Source organism: Lichenostomus cassidix, chromosome 6 (genome assembly GCF_008360975.1).
Source record: "Lichenostomus cassidix isolate B80296 chromosome 6, HeHo_3.0, whole genome shotgun sequence".
NCBI classification, from domain to species: Eukaryota; Metazoa; Chordata; class Aves; order Passeriformes; family Meliphagidae; genus Lichenostomus; species Lichenostomus cassidix.
Window position 1 is genome coordinate 19,340,530 of NC_139487.1, and position 20,975 is coordinate 19,361,504.

Below are 20,975 nucleotides of genomic sequence, written 5' to 3' on the forward strand. Positions count from 1 at the left end.
TTGTTCCCACGACCCTCATTGATCAGACTAGTCACCCACAGAGATGTTTGCTTCACCTGCCTTCATCCTCTGCATGTCCTTCCTCTCTGTTGGTGTCTTGGGTGCTACCTAAACTGGTGCTTACAGCCCAGTCACTGTAATGCATGAGAACTATCAAATGGGCAAGGAAGAGATTTTGAGGAAGAGAGACTGCCTCTTTGATCTCAGCCAGACTGCTTTCCACTTTCCATAACAACTTCTTTCAAACAAAGCATTTTATTTCCCTGAATTTCAGGCTCATTGGATGTGCCTCCTATCCCTACATGATGCAACACAGCTGTCCGGTGTCTGTGTAGGAACTAGGGAAGAGCAGTTACCTGAAACTATTCTCAGCACCCCCATGGTTTTCACAGAGAATAATTCTTCAAGTCCATGTAGACATTTTTGCTGTCAGCATAAACTAAGTATTGATGGGTTAAAGGGTCATGAAAACTACTTCCTTATAGCTCCAAAGTACTTTGCTGATTTTTACTCAATTATCAGCAGGACATGCAGTCAAAGGAAGCATTCGGCAGTCACTCAGTGATGGTGCTATTTGGGCATTCACAATGCTCAGCTTCTACAGAGATGAAGCCTCCCTCTCTGCCAAGTCCAAACATTTTCCCTGGGTGCCTCTCCACCGTTGCTGCCCTGTGCCCAGTCAGGCACTGTGGGGAGCACAGCTGCTTCATGAGTGCTGCTCAAACCTCAGCCACACAGGCAGCCTGTCAAGATCCATTTGCTTTGTCTCCTGTTGTGCAGAGCTGCTGACAAGGTCTTGTACTCTGTGGAACAGCCCTCCTGGTTGGTACATGAAATCAGCAGAGGCAGACGCAGCCACGTTCTTCAGCAGCTGTGGCATGCTGTGCAGCAAAGATGGGCTGTGGGCTGAGGTGGAACAGCAAGGTGCAAATGCCTCCCTCAGACTCAGCTGCTGCCCACCATGCCTGGGGTGAGGGTGGCTGAGTGCAGAAGTGTAAAGTCATTCACACTTCCATTGCATGAAGGCAGAAACGTGTATGGAAAGATGGACAATGAGGTGTTCACTCAGTGTGGCTGCCTGATGTGTGGCAGGGGAGAAGGCTCTCCATGAGTCCTTGCAGTTGCAGGCAGGCAGTGGCTGCTGGCAGGCAGAGTTTTCTCTGGGATCACGGAGGCTCCCCTTCCCTGCGTTTCAAGCCCATCTTAGGGACCCACCTGTCAGTTTTTGGGGGTTGGGGTCCCAGAGAGCACACTATCCTGCCACTTAGCAGCCAGGCCTGGACCAGTCCTGCAGCTATACCCACACAACCATGCTGCAAGCATGGCTGTAAGTCCAGAGCCAAGAGTATTTATGGAGAATGAACATTGTTTAGGTGTGCAAAGCCTTCTGAGCTCTGTAATTTCCCACAGACTTTATGTGGAGGGCTATTTCTGTGCTTTTACATCAGCACCCTGTGCCTGGCATTTGAACCAGTATAATTTTTAAAAGCATAAAAGAGCATTGCCACTAAGCTTCTAGCATTCATACCATCTAATGAGCAATTAGAGCAGCAGTAGGGTCCATTGCAGAAAAAGCAGCCAGATCTCCTGCATGTCCCAGCCATGGGAAGAACTCAGGGTAAGCAAAAGTGTTTGAAGACACTCCATGGGCTCTGCAGTCTGAATAGAGACCCATCTCTTGCTCAACTCTTGCCTTTTGGTTTTCTTCCAAGAGTGCAAGCAGACTCTGCTGGGCTCAGGTGAGGGCAGTGGAAGGTGTTAAACTGCTGGGCTGGGTCCACCTGGACACCTCAGGCATTTCTGGTCCCAGCTGGCTTCAAAATTTAAAAGGGCTAGGCTAAAGACAGCTGCTTTATGGGCCTTAGCAAGAGAGCAGGATGGGTGTTGTAGGGCATTCTAGAGCTCCCTCAGGTGCTGTGTTCTGTGTGTTTCTTGGTCTCCTGGCTCTGGTTGTGGGGTCACATGTCAATGTTTGTTCTGATCCTAACCTGCTGAGTTATGGCCAAGAAAACTTACAGCTCACCTTCCCTCTGGGCTGGGAAGGGAATGCTTCCTTTGTGCTGACTACCTGGGCTAAGGGAGGCAGAGTCAAGAGGCATTTTTAGGTCTATCTTTGCGCAAATATGCCCAAATGCAGAGGTGCATGGAATGAGAAGAAAGAAACAGGTTTTGATGTGAGATCTTGTTGAACTGCTTCTGTGCATCTTGTGTAATCAGGAGTCTGTTTATGTGACCCAGCAGTCAAGGATTTGGTGAAGTGCTGTGCCTGGAACTAGATGGTCTTGGCTGCTGGATTTTCTCATTGCAATTCTAGACCCTACTAGTGGCTAGAGCCCTCTTTCCTTCAGAAAGGTTGGATTGTAGTGGATCCCATCTGCAATGTGGGATGCTGAAGCTCCTGCTGCTGTCTCATCTCTCCCTAGGTACTGAAGGAAGGCATATGTTCTGCAGAATGAGTCTGACTGTGGGCTCTTGGTATTTGGGACTCCAGATGACTCCAGGAAAGTATTTTTCTCTTATGCTGGCTGTTATGTCTTTGAGTGGGTGAGTGACCTCAGGGATTCTGCTGGAACTGTAACTACTGCTGCTCTGGCTGCCTGACTCATGTAGCTTTCCTGTAGGATGGCAATTACCTTATAATGGTTGGGCTTGAAGGAACAGATGCTTTTGAGCTAAAGGTTCTTCATGAAGAGATGCTGCTCAGGTGCCCTGTGGACCTTCCTGGTAAATCACAAGCAGCTGTCATTATCTTGTGGTGATGAGTGCCATTCCTTTCAGATGGCTGTTCCTAATCAGCTATGTTTGGGGGCTAGGAAAGGAGACTTATTGCTCTGCAGAAATCTCCACGGAAAAGGGTTTGGACATGGGAGCTACCAACTTGCTGGCGACTTGTTCCTCTTTGCAGGGACAGCTGGTGAATATGTTCATTGTATCTCCCAGTCATATTCTGGCTACAAGAGTTCCTGCAAGTTCAGGGATTGAACTGGAAACTAGATGCAATGATTTCCTTAAGTACCAAGGGTTGACCTAGAACACTTTATCTTGGCAGATGCTATGTAAGTCCAGTCTCTTGTACATGACTTCAGGCCTGTCTCTGTTCCAATGGAAATGCAGGTCCTTCCTGAGCAGGCTTCCATGCCACATCCAGGCCATGTGTTTGACCCTCATCGAACGCTAACTTCCCTTGATTCATATGTAGAATCACCAGGACAGCTTCCACCAGTGCCCTTCATGTCTGTGCCCCTGCTCCTGTGCTTTAGCTCTAAAGTCCTGCTGTTTTTCCAGCCCTGGATGCTCCAAGCAGTAGTGTCTGTTTGGCTCTTCCCAGCCAGGACAGGCTGCTGTGTGCCTCCCTGCCCATCAGCCAGGGAGACTGTGAAGTGCAAGGCTGCTGCTATGACCCCAGAGACAGGGTGAAGCCTTGCTACTTTGGTAACACAGGTAAGCCTGAGCAGCTGTGCTCCCTTCCTCCTGAGGTGCTGCAAAAAAGGATTCCTCACTTTCCTGGCAGAGCAGGGTTGGTGTATAGCACTCCTGCAGGTGGCTCAGGGCTATATCTTTGGCTGTCAAGAATAATGTGTCCCAATGAGATGTCCAGCACTACCCAGTGTATTGCAACACACCCAGTTTTATGGCCAGAAATGGGGTTGTTGGAGTTAGTGGCACTTGTCTTGCCAAGCTTAGCACTTGTGTTGTGGATTCCTGCTCTTGGGTTTCTTCTGTCCCTGATGGTAGCTATGCTTCCTATTACACTCAGAGTGACTATCCTGTTGTGAAGACTCTGAGAGACCCTGTTTATGCAGAAGTCAAGATCCTTCAGAGAACAGACCCAGACCTGATTTTAGTTCTGCACCACTGCTGCAATCCCCACCAGGCAGCAATCCCCAGCAACAGTGGCAGTGGTCAGTTTTGGTGGATAGCTAAGTGATTTGTAAAATAGTTTGGGTCATGGTAATAACTTGCTCTTTCTTTACTGGTTACCTTTCCTCCTCAGGTGCCCTTATGCAGGAGATAACTATCAGTCATAGCTGATGCCTCTGACTTTTGCCTCAGGACTATAGTTCCTCTTTCATTACCAGCATTTCACGCAATACACATTCACCTTTGCGGACTCCACTTCCCAAGAGAAACTCTCTGTACTGGTAAGATCCTGTCCTGGCTGCCTAGCTTCATATTGAAGACAAGCAAAATGTGTGAGCAGTGAGAACCACTTCATAACTATGAGTCTCTTGGCCTCCTTGGGGCAGTGGGGCAAAGACTAGAAGAATCTCCCCCTGAAACAGAAGGTGAGAGCTTGATGCCAGAAACCTTCTTCTCTGAGGTGTATGTGGTAGAGGTAAGATACATCACTGGAGTGGTGTGACAGAAAATGTGACTACTAGATGGGTAGTAGTTTACTTTAACAAGTTCTAGCGTGTTTGGTGAATTAGCTTAGGGTGTGTGCTCTGGCTGTGCTAATCAACATTCTCTAAACTATGTTTCTTGGCCAAAAGGACTTGGAAATTACTTTGAGTACCTTTTGAAGCATCTGGGCTCTGAATGTCATTGAGCTTCTGCCATTAAGTCACATGAAATTCACCCTGCCTTGTAGTATTTGCTCAGTGCTCCTGGGATCAATTAATACTCAAAATAGGTGTCAGCTGTACCTAACAAGGTTCACAGTGTGGTGGTGCTCGGGCAGCAGTATCCCAGGTGTCAGGGAGAGGTGATGCTGTGGCAGATTTGACCGTTGTTTGAAGGTCTGTGGTGTAAAGGTTTCGAAGCTGCCTTGCAGCAGACAGCAGAGGGCTCCAAGGCTACAGCCGGGATGTGAAAGAAGCCAATAGGACCTTTTTGTCTTCCCCATTCTGTGGCGAGGTGCACTGCTATGGATTTACCTCTCCTCGTAGCAGCCCATGTGGTGCTGTGGCTTTGGATTTGTTGCTAAAACGGTGTTGAAAATATACAGCTGTTCTTGCTGTTTACTGAATAGAACTAGCAGAGCACCAAGATGTTCTCCCTGTTCTGCTGTCTCTAAACCCCAAGTGAATAGGCATGGGGTAGGCTAGCAGCTGGGAGACAGCGGAGCTGACTCAAATTGGCCAAAGGAATATTCCATGCTGCATGATTTTATGCTCAGCATTAAACACTGGGGAATTTCATCTTCCAAAGTAGCTGATGCTCCAACTAGCTGGGCACTGGTCTGCCTGTAGGAGCAGGGTAGGTGATTTGCCTTTACATAAGTTATGCTTTGGTTTTTTCTTCCCCCTCCACATTCCCTTATTTAACTGTCATTACCACACAGGGTTTCTTGCTTTTGCTCTTCCTATTCTTTCTCTGCCCTGCTGGGCAGACTAGAGGGAGTGAGGAAGGTGCTGTGTGGGTGTTTAGCTGCTGGCTGCGGTCAATGCACACAATCAGGGTATCACCAGTCTCCAGACACTGCCTGAGGGGTTTCAGGCTGTGTTGCATTTTTTCCTAGGTGTACTGCACTGCAGTGTTTCAGTGTGCCACAGGTCTGTGCAGGAGTCCTGCACCACCACTTGTCCTGCCAGAGCCAGTGAGTGTCCTGGCCTTCTGCTTCCCTATCCAAGGGGGCAGCAAGGGCCTAGTCTGCAAGCTGGGGAGGAGGGGACATGTAGACTATGGACTAATTCCCTTAAGCCATGGATAGCTTGATGAAGCATTTCCCGCTCCTTTGCACTGACTAAGGGCTCTTGTTCTTATGCCAAAAAGACAGAGGCCTTCGTAGGCTCTTAGCTCTGTGTGGACTCACATGGAAACTTCAGCCTTCAGAGCTTCTTGTGTGTTGTGAAGCTGACCTGGACAGAGGGTGCTGACCTTCAGGGCTACACATCTTCTTACCTCCAACCTTCACGTTGCTCTGTAGGGGGTAAAAGGAGTGCTGAGTGTCCTTTTCAGGCAGGTAATTCCCATGTCTCCAGCAAAGGCCCTGTGATTTTCCTTGAGGATGAGCTAAGACAGGACACAGCCAAGGATGGCCTTGCTAAGTGTGGCAGCACAGCTGGGGAAGGGGGACTGATCTAAGGCTTTTCTGCAGAAGGACTGAGGCCCTAAGGCATCCCTGTGCCTCACTTGGGAGCATTAATTGGGGTGTCTTTCCCCACAGCAGCAGGTGTAGCCCCCTGGTCTCTGGGCTTTGTTGCTGGGGCAACTGGGACAGCTCTGTGTGTGGTGCTTGTGGTTTCTATGCTGTGGCAAAGGAAGGTGTTGGCAACACATGAAATCAGTGGATTGCAATAAAGGGACTCTCAAACCCATTTGGTTGGTGGTACACCTTCCCGTGGAGACCCCAGCTGTAAGACTTTCTTTGCAAGGCAACAGTTATCCCCACGGCTGTGAAAGCTTTCCAGATGCTCTGAATGCATCTCACCCTGGAATTCTTCTGCTCTGGTTTTGGTGTTAACTGTCTGTCCTGGACAAACTGGAGTCCTTGTCAAGGCTTGGGCTGTAGATTGAAGCAGGAGTGATGCTGGGTGGTGTCAACATTTCTGTTACTGAATGTGGTGGCTTCCAAAAGTAGCAACCTTGGCTCCATTCAAACACTGAGCAGAAGTGCAGCCAAACTCACTCAAAGCAGATCCTGCAGCTACTTCTCCTCTGAGGATGCAGAGCAGGGATTTGGACTGTGCCAGGGAGCTAGGAAGTGCCACTTCTGCAGAGTCACTAGGTAAGTTAGGGCTGTGCTCATGTGGCAGGACTGGAAAGCAAGGATGCAAAAGCACTACACAATTTTACCTTCCTAATGATGCTGCACATGAACTCTCCTCTCTAGGCTTAGAAACAGAAAAAGATAGGTGGCATTTTTCTGGGGAAGAGAACATGGAAACATCATTCCAACTAGAAAAAAATTAAAGGGGCTAGGTTGTTTGAACTACAGGGGAAAAGAAAAAATCAAACTTTACCTGGAGAATAATCTTAAGGCTTCATGTGACACAGACAGTTAGGAGTCTTCAAAGCTCTTGGATTAAAGCTAATTTCTAAATTTTCAAATTTATTTTTTAATTAGGTGAGAAATAAAACTTGCCATTTTGAGCATCCGGAGCACTTCAGTGTGGTGGTGTCAGCCCCAGCAGCTGGGCCGCATTGGTCTTAGCTTTCTGAGGAGGAAAACCATGCAGCAAATTTTTCCAGGCAGAAGAAGGGGGAAAGGGGCTCTGCACCTTGCTTCCTGCCAAGCTTGGAGAGGCTCTGGTGCTTGCAGTGACACTGAGATCTGCTGTGAGCTGGTGGGGCTGTCCTTGAGGGGAAGGAAAAATTGTTTTCCCTTTTTTTCCCTCACAGGCTTGATTAGAAATTCCCTGTGTTAAGGCAGGAGAGGTGTTTTCATTGTACTGCTTTGGGGGCTTTAAAAGGGAAGATTAGCACTTACACACATATGGAAGCACAGAACTGATAAGAAACTTGCTTGAGGTAGCAGATATTGTTCTTTTTAATTAGGTTCTGCTGTGTGATTGGAAGGTGTTATGAACTGGTGGGATCTGCATTTTAATTCCTTCCCTATTCCAAGAAACTTCAGGGATCATCTTTTTATTTTTCTAGCAGAACTGCTCTTCCCTGCTACTTTCAAGATAACCAGTGATCTTAGTCTTGCATGCTTTCCAAATCGAACCAGAAGAAAAGACTCTTCCAAGTTGTGTGGTGGGAGGGTGAAGGAGATCACAGGCTGGAAAAATCCATCATTTGAAGATACGCCAAACAGCCTCCTGCTTTGGGGAGTGCCCCTGGCAACTAAATGACCTTGGTACAGGTGGAGTTCTGTCTGGGAAGACAGTGTAAACTCATAATGTACCTCAAGGGATGTCTGCGTGATTAGAGGGGCAATATAAACCACACATTTTGAGTGCACTAGGCAGGATTCTCCAGCACTGGTCTTAAGTAAGTGTGTGGGTAAGCCAAGACCTGAACACCTGTCTGCTATTGGAGCCTTCCTGTGCCTCCATGAGGGAGACAGAAATATTTGCTTAGAGAGCTTAGATGCCTGTGTGGATGCAGAAGGGGCTGTGAGAGTCAAGTCCCTGCTGCCCTTGCTTGGCTTACTGAACCATCCCAAAGTGGCAGGGAGCTCTGGGGGTGTAGCCTCTGGGAATTGTGTAGCTTCCCCTGCAGGGACTGTCCCTTTTGGTGCAGAGCTGGGTGTAGGAGGCTGGTATGGTGCTTAGTGTAGGGTACATGCTGAGTGGAGGTGGGTGAGCAAAGAACTGAACTGAATTCCCTGATCCAGTCTGAGGACTCTTCCGTGTTTAAGGCTTGCTACTTGGTCCTCAGCAGGAGGGGAGGGCATGAGCAGCAGTGGGATGAGAGTTGTTGTTGGGAAGCACTGGCACAGGGTGAAAGGCAACATGGAGGTTTCCTCCTCTGGTGCATTGGCCCTGTGTTCACTGTGTCCTGTTCTCCAAAGCCACTGGGATGTTAGTGGCTCTCATGGCTCCTCTTATGCAATATTTCCTTCTGCAAAAAGTGTATGTTTTTGCTTCTACCTTCGCAAGTGCACTTGTGGCTTAGTTTTTTCTTTCTAGGCCTCTACTTTCTTTAGTTGGCTCTCACTGACTTTGCACCATTGCTTTCTTTTGAATTGCTGTGTGTGACTTCTTGTGTCAGCACCCTCTTTTGCTTAGTTCTACAGTTCAGTTCAAATTGCTGTACACAGTGGCTCAGACACCTGCAGGTGAAGGGAAGCTGCTCTGTGCAGGAGGGTGCTGCTGGCTGGGAATGAAGGAGCTGAGGAAAAGCAGCCCTGAGGCCAGTCAGGAACTGTCATTTGAGGCTGTTTTGCAGTGCTGATACTGAATGCAGATTTTCAGCAAGAAACCCCAATGCTGAGCATCAGCACCTTTTTCCCCTGTGCCTTCATTGTTTCTTCTTGGGAGTGCTGTGTGTGCAGCCTGTCTGTGGAAGCAAAGCCCAGCAAGAGTTCCTAACACAGAGCTGCTCAAAATTAACACGTTTTGTCGTATCTGAACTTTCCAAAGGCTCTCCTCACCCTCTAGATCTCTGAAAGCAGTACCTGCTTCCAAAGAGCAAAGCAGATTCTTAGCCAAAGCTAAAGAAGTTCATTAAAACTTGGAGGTAGCAATTCCTTTCTTGACAAGCTATGCTCACCTGAAACCCTAAAGCTGTGGCAGTTGCTATTCTACAAGGCAGGTGCTCATTATTAAAGTATCTGAAAATAATCATAATAATAATAATGCTTTAATTAAATTTCTTATGTTTTTATTACAATGGATCCTGGAGTGGAGACCTATACAGTATATTATGAATACATTTATTTCTGAGAATACATGGCGATATTTCATATTATGCTGTAATATATTAGCACTCTTTTTTTATCTTTGTTTAAAAAAAGGCCAGAACACTTGGAAACCTTATAAAAAGAGCAGAGGTGGTTGTAGAGAATACCATTTCAGGATGCTATGTCTGAAAGAAAGGAGCAGCCCAAGAGCTGGTTGCAGTCTCCAATGCTCAGGTTACTGATCTCCTTGCTGCAGCCTGCTAAAAGCATGAATGCGTTATTTTCATTTGGCAGAAAGTCCCCAGGCTACAGGATGCCCTTTTCCTCCAGCACCGTGAGGTGAGCCTTCCAGGCTGGTACTGTGCTGTGACTGCTCTGCAGCTCCTTGCAAGCAGCAGCAGTGAGCACAGTGGATGACAAAGGCAGGGTCCTTGCCCAGGAGGGGCAGCCCTTCCCCCAGGGCACTGGCCACAGGTGCTGCAGATCTACTCTGCAGTGCAAGAGCAGATGTGGGCACTGCCCTAATCCAAATTAAATAACAGCTCAAATCTTCATAAAAAATATTTTAATTTATTGTATCATTAATGTACACACATGCAGCACTACCCATCTGCAAAGCATGGTCTTGGTGGGACATGTGCTGTGGCAGCAGCCACAGGAGCTGTGTTGGTGAAAAAACCAACTGTTTATGAAACCACTGCACTCAGTGATTCTATGGCAGAACATGAGTGCAGGAGGCTGCAGCATCACCCACGGCCTCCTGTGGTGAGGTGGAGTTCTGTGAGGCTTTAGAGGTCTCTACTTTGTGCATATATATGTGTTTGGACTGCCTTCCTGAAGGCCTGTGACAGGTGGGCCAATGTTCCTGCTGTTAATTTTGATAAAGGAGATGTCAAGGAATAGCTAGGCTCAGGACACTGTGGAGAGTTGTTCCATGCTTTTCAGCGAGGGGTAGCACAGAGCTGGTAGGCAGGAGGCACATTGGCTGCTCCACTCAGTGTTGGGGTTATGTCGAGCTCCTGGGGGTTGACAACAGACTTCAAGGTAAAGTTCTGCAAGATGATGGCTATGAGTAAGAATATCTCCATTCGTGCCAAGCCCTCTCCAGGGCATATTCGTTTTCCTGAAAGTGAAAGCAGCAAATAGAACTCAACAAGTGTTTCTGAGTAGAGCAGAGGTTGTACAAAGCAGCTGTGTTGGACAGCTTTGTTTAGTACACGCAGCCCTAGCAGTGAGATGACTGTCAGGATTGCTAAAGACATTTTCAAGAGAAGAATTTGTTGGCAGTTTGGATGGGTGTGTGAAGGAAGAACAGGAGCAGGAGAAGACTTAAGCTTGGTGGGAACATCACAGGAGTGAAGAGGAGAGAGAGCAGGGTGACCTAAAGCACAGGTGAGAAAGTGGAAGGTTGAATTTGTTGGTAGGTGAACGGTTGCATGTAGCCTCAGAGGTTCTTAAAAGGTGCTGGGGAAAAGTGGAGCTACCACAAAAAGATTCCTTCAGGACAACTTGGGTGGTTGTGTGGGAATGGGTATTTTAGAAAGTGTCAGTGGATCCTATTCATGTCATTACATTGACAACTCCTAGTAGGAGATTGGAGAAGCCATCAGACCAGATGAAGATGGGAGATGCCACTGGAGATGGGAGTAGCAGGGAGGAGTTATGCAGAGAGCAGTGAGCCTGAGGAAGGACCAGTGGGACCATGTTGGAAGAGGCTATGTGTGTGGCAGGGAAAGGCAGGGTGGTCAGCACAGGAGGAGGCTGGCAGAGAGAGTAGAAGAGCAAACCTGTGCTTTACCTGCTGAGAAAGGCATGAAGTAGTTGCTCTTCCTAAAGGTGCCATCCTTGTTCAAGAAATGTTCAGGTTTAAACTCATGTGGGTTTGGAAACTCTTTACTGTCATGGAGGACAGAACTGAGCATGGGGTAAATTGGGGTGCCCTGAAGTAAGACAAGAAGAGTAGAACATGAAAGGCAGGCCAATCAGATCACTCAATCTGACTGCCTGCCAAGCTGAAATTGAGTTTCGCTCTATAACCCTACCAGTGCTTTTGGTTTCCTTTTGGGGACCCTACTTTGGAAGAGGTAGCTTTAGGGCAACCCTACTGAATGGCAGAGCAGTGACAGTTGTTGGCTGCTCTTCCTGAATGCTCCCTCTCACCTCCAGAACATTTATCCTCACCTTGCACTGGTCATCAGGACACACCCCACTTAATTCTTCTCTCTCTTGGTGTTTCACAATAATGACCTTGTAGACACACCATGTCCCTTCTTTTCTGTGAGCCCCAAATAGCAAAGGCATGCAAGATTGTGGAAATGAAGCTTAATTCCCCTCTCCTGACAAATTTTTCCTGCTGTAATCCTCTTCCTTCCCCCTTTGTGACCTGCCATGGACAGGGGGTGGAGCAATCAGCAGCAATGACCCAAGAGGTCTCTGCTGGAAGCTGAGCAGTTCTCAGAGTCCTGCCTTGTGATTTTACACAGACAGCTGGAAATCACATCACCAACAGCCCATGTGCTGCTGTCTCCCAGCTGCCCACAGTCACCCAGAAGAGCAACAAGCCCTGCTGCAGCAGGCAAGGCTGAGGCATGGGCTGCTCTAGCCCACCAGCCTGCCTCTGGCAGTGGCCAGCAGAGCCTGCCTCAGGAAGTGTGCTAGAACAGAGCAAACGGGTTTGGTTTGTTCCATTGAATGCAAGCATACCCGACCACATTTTGTGGCTCTGGGTCTTTCTGTGCTCAATAACCAGCAGCTGACTTTGCTCCTGAGCATGTGCACAAGCTGTCTGGGATGGTGGTGAAGAGCTGCTCAACTTTGCTGCTTTTTGTGTGAGGAGTCACTGCTCTGGGTTTTTGTGAGCCCTATTGTGCTTCTGCAAATAGGTAAAGCTGCAGAGCAAGGGAACAAAGGTGTTGGTCTGAGCTCCTGTTCTAGTCTTGGCCCATGGAGCATCAACAAGGGAGTGCAAATGAGCTACAGCTGCCTGAGGATAAAATCCTCACAAAGGGCTGGATGAAAACAAGGTCAGGCCACAACAGTTGTAACTTGTGGCTTGTAACTGGCAGCCCAAGAACTGCTGAACTTGAGGCAGTTTGCCCACTAACCTTAGGAATGACATAGCCTCTGAAGCTGGTGTCTTTGGTCACAGTGTGAGGGAGAGCCAGAGGGACAAGAGAGATGAAGCGCTGGATTTCATGGACCACAGCGTCAGTGTAGGGCATCTTGGTCCGGTCAGCCACACAAGGTTTCCTTGATCGTCCTACTACCTGGTCAATCTCTTCTTGAACTTTCTCTGTTATGAGAGACACAAACCATCAAATGGGGAAGTCAATCCAAATCTACAGAAACAGATTGCTGTAAGCTGTTTACAATTCACCGATGGGAGCAACATTGATGTTGGTTCTGATGTTGACTAGAACACATCTCCAGTGCTGCCCATACAGGGAAAACTCTCCTATTGATTTGGACACAGTCAGGTCCCATAAAGAGAGAGAATGAGAGAGAGAGAGTGAGAACGGGAGAGACAGAGGAGGGGGAAATCTGGGAGAAGGATGTGCTGTTAGGAATGCATCCAGCCTAGGGGAACATGTAGAGAGGGAGAGGTCACAAACTGGTACCTTGTATCTTTGGGTATTTGAGGAGAAGCAGCAGCCCATATTGTATGGTGGTTCTCGTTGTCTCAGTTCCAGCAAGGAACAAGTCAAAGGCACTTGTTATCAGGTTCTTCAAGTGGAAACTGGAATTGGGATGATCTTTCTCCTAAGGAAAAGGCATTGTTGTTTCTCTGGCTGAGCTGAGAAAAGTAGCCCTTTCTCAGGTCCTTCCTGGCCTTCCTTTTCTCCTGGAGCTGTTGCATTTTTCTTCTGAGGTGCAGCAGCCATCTGGGGCATTGCAATGCTACCTTGAGCAGTAAACTCAGTCCCAGAACAACCTTCTTTTGTGCTGTGCACTGAATGGTACTCAGCTGCTTGTTTGCTGTGTCCACAGCTTTCCAGTGAAAGAACTGCAAGACCAGACTGGAAAAGCCTCTGTGCTTTGGTGAGAGCAGATGAAGCTCTCCGTCTCCAAGCAGCTGCAGGTAGTGGTAGCTGGTGAGTACGCAGACCCAGAGCTATAAGCTCTAATACAGGCAACATCTGGGCTATTGTTGCTGTCTTCCCATTGCACAGCTGACTGGGAAGGCTTTGTTCCAATGGCTGTGCTCCTTAGGAGAGGGAAGGACTTGGCATAGGTATGTTTGGGGATGAGCTGGGGCCATCTGTGTCCTTACCTCCTGCATTTTGCTGAGGAAACAGTCGATGAAATCCTGTGGGGAGTTGGGATCTAGGGAGGCTTCATGCAACTTCACCTCCTCTGCTACAAAGGCTTTTAGAGCATCAAATTCAGCAAATATTTTGTTGTGTGGGCCAGGCAAGTAATCCAGGATATTTGGAAACATCTGGTAGAGCTGGAAGGAAAGAAACAGGAAGGTCCCTATTATGAGATTTGGCCCATCCTTTGATATTAGCAAAAAGCCAGGGAAAGACACAACCCTGTCATCTGAGGAAAGCAGAATGACCGAGAGGCTGGGCAGTCTGACAGGGCTTGCTTAGTAGATGTAGGCTTCAGCTTACAAGTGCAGAAGAAGTGTGTCCCAGTCTATTGGGAAGCTGCACTTAGCTGGCAAAGCCAATTCCAGCTTTGGTGAGGCAGTTTCTTGCTCTTGAATGAAATCTCTTCTGGGCAGCAGAGCATTGATGGGGTCCTAATTAGAAGACTGAAATGGAACTGCATTGGGAGGGAGACCTCCTTCTCCTGTGGGACAATATTGCCGCTGTGAAATGCAAACTCAGTGTACCTGTACCCAGAAGGTGTTCGTCAGCTCAAATTGGTTGTTTATGTTGTTCATCAGAGCCAGGAACTTCTTATCTTTATAGTCATACCGTTTCCCAAAGACAATGGAGCATATGACATTGGAGACAGAACAGCTCAGCATGTAGGTTGGGTCAAAAGCTTTTCCTGTGATTTCAGAAAAGTTAAAAACTATAAAAAAACTGCACAAAATGTTGAACGTCTACTTATAGTTACTGTGGGTAATCTGAACTCTGGTTGTTAGTGGAAATATCAGGTCACAGTCTCTGAGTGACACAGAAGGGTTCTTCAAACACAACACAACACGATCACAAAATTATTCGCAGCTTTGTAATGAGTGGCAGCTGCTGCATGGACCAAATCTGTAGGAACTTCATTCCTTACTAAAGGTGTGAATGCTCTCTTAATAGAGCCTACTTTTTTCAAACCTAAGATATATTAAAAACGGACTGTACCCTTTGTTTCATTGATCTCTTCCAGCAAGTAGTCAGATTCCTCCTGTATCCTCTCTTCAATGCTCCTCTTCCCCATTCCAAAGTTCCGCAGAGTGGTGAGGGAAAACCGCCGGACTTGTAACCAGGGCTCATTGTTGCTAAAAACAATCCCTGCAGAGGAAGAGGGAAGAGGGAAGACCTGGCTTGGGCGTGCTGGGTGTGAGATGTACAGTGGCTCATGGTGACAATGAATCCTGTCCTTAGAGAACATTGACATGGCAGTGTCACAGCTTACTGTGGTCTGAATGCAATCTCTGGGTGTCCTGGAGTCCAACTGCCTGCTTTTGGCCTTCTCCACTACATACCAAACATCCTTGTGAATAATTTGTCACTCACCCACACACAATTTCCCTTGCTGCAGCTGGTGGCTGCTGCCCCTTGCCCTTTCCCTGCCCATCTTTGAAAACAATCTGGTTCCACTTCTCTGCTACCTCACCCCCTTTGCATGGTGGAAGTCAGCACTTACAGCCCCCTCTGGCTTCCCCTCTCCAGGTGGGATGCACCCACCCCTTGCACTCTTCCCTCATGCGTGGCACACTCCAGCTCTAATCTGCTGAATGCATCCTCAGCCCTTCCCTTCTCCTCAGAAGGAGTTCATCCAGCAAACATACCTAATCCCTTGTTAGCCCTGTCTCCTATTGGCCAGTGTCCTCTGGCAGCAAACTCGTCTGCACGATCAACCAAGGCTTCTTTCACCACATCATGTCCATGCAACACCACCACAGGGTCAGAGCCCAGGTGCACTGTGAACACTGGTCCATACTCTTCACTGAGCTGTAAAAATGTGAGAGAGAACATGGCCATGGAAAAAATCGGTTATAAGAGTGGAAAAGTCTTCTTTCTGCTTCTTCCCACTGCAGGCAGTTAGCCTCACACACGGGTAACATCAAGCTTTGCTCCTCTCATGACAAATGTGGGTGTGGAGATGGGTTCCAGTTATCAGGCCCTGAACAACATGGCAACAGCAAGGAGGGGCAGCCTCTGCAATCCCCATGGCTTTTCTGCTCCTATGGAATGGCAAGTCACGGATCTATAGCCACAAGTATTCCCCATGCACAGGTCCCACGCATTTCTTAGTGACAGCAGAAAGAGAGAAGTGGCCTTACCTTCTCAAGGGTTTTGGTCAAGTTACTTGGTTTCACCTGCATCAGGTTACCTAGAATGGGTAGGGGAGATGGTCCTGGGGGCATCTTCCCCTTTCCAGACCTTCCTTTCCATGCTGCAAAAGAGAGCAGGCAAGCAATGCAAACCAGGAGGACAACAGTGGCTGCTCCCAGGAGCTCCATTTGCTTCTGTGGCTCAGGAGGGAGTGACTCTGGCTGCCAGAATCTGAGTTTATATACTGAAGGGCTATGTTAGCTCAAGAGCAGGTTTTTGGTTACGTGGCTGAGTAAATCAGTGTTACTAGTCAATTATTTTTCAGATTGCCCTGTGTTATGTAACTAAGACTTTTATTGGTACTAATTAGTCATTGAAGGTACACCTTATCTCAAACAACTGCAGAGGCCAGCAGAGATTAAGAAATCTGTAATGTGCTTGTAAGGCTTGGTTTTTTTCACTTTGAGTTAATTGTTAAAAAGATTATGCTAGGGGCACACTCTCCTGCTGAGGCACTCACAGGAAATCACTGTCAGAAGAGCATCTTCCAAGTACTTCAGTGCAATTTGGGTTTTCTGTTCTTCAGTACTGATTTTGCAAGCCTTCTGTGGCATGAGCCACCCTTCATTGTTCTGAAATCTTCCTGACATTATTAGCAGGGTTCTATCTGCAGGTGATTAGCCAAAGGACACAGAGATGTGTTTTCCTCAGTGCACAGCAACTGCCTCAGTCTGTCTCCCTAGGGTTTTCCAGCCTGACTGGAGAGGGAAGTATAAAATATCCATCTAGCAAGGGCAGAATGGTCTCCAGAGATGGCAACAGACAAGAAAGGACTTGGTGGATGAGATAAAATGAAGATGTAATAAAAGAGGATGACACCTTGAGACTCTGGCCTCTTCAAGGTGTTCTAGAGGAGAAAAAGAGAGTTAGAGAAGACCGAAATGCAGAACTTGAGAGAATCTCTGGGGAATGGCTTCCCAAGTTGGGACAGAGATGCACTTGTCCAAGGCTGGCTATGGGTTATTGCAACCTGGCAACAAGTCCTTACCCTTGCAATTCCCAAAGAAGCTCAGCCACTCTACTGCTGGAAGCTGGCCTGTACAAGTTCTTGTGTTGTTGATGTCTGACTCCAGAATGAGAAACTGCTGCCCTGAAACTCCCCTAGGCACTCTGGGAATCTGGTGTGTTGCAAGGCGTTAAAAAAAAGCTGTAGGCTTCCTGCCCAGGTTACTCTAGGGCCTTCGTACCCAACAGCAGTGGTGATGTTTGGTAGAAAGGAGCCTCAGGCTGCGCTCCGTTTATTCAGTCTGGCCTTATCCCTCTGTCTCTCCTGAGCTAAAGCACATTTGCAGGCAAAACTGATCAGAAGGTGTTGCAAGGATAGGGGATGTGGAACTTGGTGGGAATTAACAAGAGGCCTGGGTGAACTGAGTGTTTTGATTGGAGTGTGCTCTGTTTGCTGTACAGCAGTGTGTTAGTGTGAGTTTGCTTTCACTCAGAGGAGCTAGTGAGGGGCTCCATGGCTTGCAAAAGTTTCTCTACCTTCCCCACAGAAGGGAGTTCTAAGTCATCCTTGTTCTCTTGCACTGGTGCAGTAATTTTCCAGTTGTTCTTTTTAAATCTCATTTTAATTCTGAAAGAAAATGAATTGCCAACAACTTTTGGCTAGAAGCTGATGTGCTGCCAATTTCCTGCATCAGCTCAGATGTTGTCAGGGCAGTTCATGGTAGTTCATGTAGCTTTATGGACTTTCACCTGATGAAAGTAAAGTTCACAAGAGTTTGCATTGCCACATGAAGTAGCTGCCAGCTACCAGTGTTCATGACCTTGCCACCTTGTCTGCAAAGATCTCTCATTGATCAGACTAGTCACCCACAGAGACGTTTGCTTCACCTGCCTTCATCCTCTGCATGTCCTTCCTCTCTGTTGGTGTCTTGGGTGCTACCTAATCTGAGCTTACAGCCCAGTCACTGTAATGCATGAGAACTATCAAATGGGCAAGGAAGAGATTTGTGAGGAAGAGAGACTGCCTGTTTCATCTCAGCCAGGCTGCTTTTGACTTTCCATAACAACTTTCAAACAAAGCATTTTATTTCCCTGAATTTCAGGCTCATTTGAAGTGCCTTCCATCCCTACATGATCCAGCACAGCTGTCCAGTGTCTATGTAGGAACTAGGGGAGAGCAGTTACCTGAAACAGTTTTCAGCACCCCCATGGTTTTCACAGAGAATAATTCTTCAAGTCCATGTAGACATTTTTGCTGTCAGCATAAACAAAGTATTGATGGGTTAAAGGGTCATGAAAACTACTTCCTTATAGCTCCAAAGTACATTGCTGATTTTTTCCCAGTTATGAGCAGGACATGCAGTCAAAGGGAGCATTCAGCGGTCACTCAGTGATGGTGCTATTTGGGCATTCACAATGCTCAGCTTCTACAGAGATGAAGCCTCCCTCTCTGCCAAAGTCCAAACATTTTCCCTGGGTGCCTCTCCACCGTTGCTGCCCTGTGCCCAGTCAGGCACTGTGGGGAGCACAGCTGCTTCATGAGTGCTGCTCAAACCTCAGCCACACAGGCAGCCTGTCAAGATCCATTTGCTTTGTCTCCTGTTGTGCAGAGCTGCTGACAAGGTCTTGTACTCTGTGGAACAGCCCTCCTGGTTGGTACATGAAATCAGCAGAGGCAGACACAGCCACATTCTTCAGCAGCTGTGGCATGCTGTGCAGCAAAGATGGGCTGTGGGCTGAGGTGGAACAGCAAGGTGCAAATGCCTCCCTCAGACTCAGCTGCTGCCCACCATGCCTGGGGTGAGGGTGGCTGAGTGCAGAAGTGTAAAGTCATTCACACTTCCATTGCATGAAGGCAGAAACGTGTATGGAAAGATGGACAATGAGGTGTTCACTCAGTGTGGCTGCCTGATGTGTGGCAGGGGAGAAGGCTCTCCATGAGTCCTTGCAGTTGCAGGCAGGCAGTGGCTGCTGGCAGGCAGAGTTTTCTCTGGGATCACGGAGGCTCCCCTTCCCTGCGTTTCAAGCCCATCTTAGGGACCCACCTGTCAGTTTTTGGGGGTTGGGGTCCCAGAGAGCACACTATCCTGCCACTTAGCAGCCAGGCCTGGACCAGTCCTGCAGCTATACCCACACAACCATGCTGCAAGCATGGCTGTAAGTCCAGAGCCAAGAGTGTTTATAAAGAATGAACACTGTTTAGGTGTGCAAAGCCTTCTGAGCTCTGTAATTTCCCACAGACTTTATGTGGAGGGCTATTTCTGTGCTTTTATGTCAGCACCCTGTGCCTGGCATTTGAACCCGCATAAAAGCGTAAAAGAGCATTGTCACAAAGTTTCTAGCATTCATTCCATCTAATAAGCAATTAGAGCAGCAGTAGGGTCCATTGCAGAAAAAGCAGCCAGATCTCCTGCATGTCCCAGCCATGGGAAGAACTCAGGATAAGCAAAAGTGTTTGAAGGCCCTCCTGGAGCTCTACAGTCTGAATAGAGACCCATCTCTTGACATAAGCTCAACTCTTGCCCTTTGGTTTTCTTCCAAGAGTGCAAGCAGGCTCTGCTGGCTTCACGTGAGGGCAATGGAAGGTGTTAAACTGCTGGGCTGGGTCCACCTGGACACCTCAGGGATTTCTGGTCCCAGCTGGCTTCACAATTTAAAAGGGCTAGGCTAAAGACAGCTGCTTTATGGGCCTTAGCAAGAGAGCAGGATGGGTGTTGTTGATCCCAAATTCTCATCCCTGCCCTTCTGATCATGTCCCGTTCCTCTGCGGTAAATAGAATCCCCAATATGGACTATAGTTCGTCCCAGGTGTAAGTATTAGGCCCTAGGAACTGGTCTACTCTCTCAGAAACTGCCAGAGGGTCCTCTAACAAGTTCCCAATCTCTTTCGTAAATTCCCGTACATCCCCTGAGTTTAACAGGACCAAAACAAAACCCATTGCTGTCTGCACTCCCTCCATGGCTGCTTCTCTTAATGGATACAGGTTACTTCTGTCTTTTCTTGTTTGACTTCTAGTCACCCTCCTTTGTTCAGGGATCTCGGGGGAGAGTCAGGGTAATCTGGGAAGTTGTTGGGATGATCATGGTCCGGGGCAGTTGGTGGTGCTGTCAGTGATGGTGGTGGGACAGGTTGTGGGGGAGGTGTGGGTGGTACATACGGTGGAGGGGATGTAGGGATGTCATTTTCGCTTCTAGATTTCTTTTTTGTCACTTTATTCTCTTTGAGAGGGTACAAATTTATTAGTGTCTCTGACCTAATCCACATACAGGCCTATTCGCTCTCTTCTGGGCTAAATAGCTCCTTTGATTTAACATAGATGTTTAGAGCCTGACAAATCCAATCCTCGAGAGACCCAAATACTGGCCAACATAGATGATCTCCTCTAATTTTTTTTCCCTCCCCAAACTTCCATACAATAATATATCATTTTGGCTCTATATTTTCTCTTCCTAGAGGGATAATCATCCCAATATTGCAACATTAGTCCTAACGGACTATTGGGTGGTATGGAGGGGAGCCTAAACCTCAACTCTGAGCCACCCCCCCCCCCATGGAGTCAGAAAGCTTGCTATTCTTCTGCCCCATCTTCCGGAGTGCCTTCACACACACTTTCACACGCTCCCCTTGGTCGCGGCCCAGTCCCTCGCGGGAGATGGGAACTGCACTACTGAGGGGTCCGCACTTGCTTCGTCCACTTTGGACATCTCACACATGCACACTCCGGGCTATCGAACCCCAACCGAATGGATCACAAGGCCTATACTTACTCACTCCTGAGTCTTCATCCGGATATCTGTGGCTACTCAGCCCCAACCGAATGGATCACTAGCCCACTTTTACTCACCCCTGAGTCTTCGTTTGGATCTTCGTGCACAAAGTTTACCAGGTTTGCCGTCTTTTTATTTACTTGCTATCAAATTTAGGTTCATCAAGTAGAGGTTTTTGGGCCGAGGTGCCTCACACGGGGGCCACTGTTTCCAGCAGGGTGCCTCCCCCAAGGGGGTCTCGGTAAAGTGCCTCTATCCGAGTCACGGCACCATATTGTTATAGATTGTACTCACAGAACCAATACGGAGTCAAGCCAATTAAGAATTTGTAATTTATTAAGCAAGCGATAGCAAGGGCGGCTGGGCTCTGCTAACGGCGCACATCCCCCCCAACCCCGACCTCACAGTCTTTTATAGGCCTTATCTTCGGGATTACATGTACTCTGCGCTTTACGCCTCTTTGTTGCTGAGGGCTGCTTCTGTTCTTCTGCTGAGACAGTACATCTTGCGGAATGCCAAGGTTACAG

General features: G+C 47.9%; 2 protein-coding genes across 2 annotated transcripts; one reads left to right on the top strand and one right to left on the bottom strand.

The window, feature by feature from the left end:
• Nucleotides 1–1,749: 1,749 nt before the first annotated feature.
• LOC146435423 (zona pellucida sperm-binding protein 4-like) lies at nt 1,750–6,243 on the top strand. Its single transcript, XM_085064525.1, is given in 10 exon segments — nt 1,750–2,087; nt 2,437–2,544; nt 2,622–2,724; nt 3,286–3,517; nt 3,736–3,859; nt 3,862–3,921; nt 3,996–4,152; nt 5,462–5,539; nt 5,870–5,992; nt 6,116–6,243. Coding segments are annotated over 10 exon segments (1,323 nt in total). The 5' UTR covers nt 1,750–1,877.
• A 3,545-nt stretch (nt 6,244–9,788) lies between these two features.
• LOC146435424 (cytochrome P450 2C19-like) lies at nt 9,789–15,900 on the bottom strand. The gene is made up of 9 exons (XM_085065465.1): nt 15,684–15,900; nt 15,189–15,351; nt 14,539–14,688; nt 14,070–14,230; nt 13,503–13,679; nt 12,850–12,991; nt 12,337–12,524; nt 11,031–11,172; nt 9,789–10,355 (listed from the first exon to the last, which is right to left on the bottom strand). The coding sequence occupies exons 1-9, from the start codon at nt 15,861–15,863 to the stop codon at nt 10,174–10,176; spliced, it is 1,485 nt and encodes a 494-aa protein (XP_084921591.1). The 5' UTR covers nt 15,864–15,900; the 3' UTR covers nt 9,789–10,173.
• Nucleotides 15,901–20,975: the final 5,075 nt, after the last annotated feature.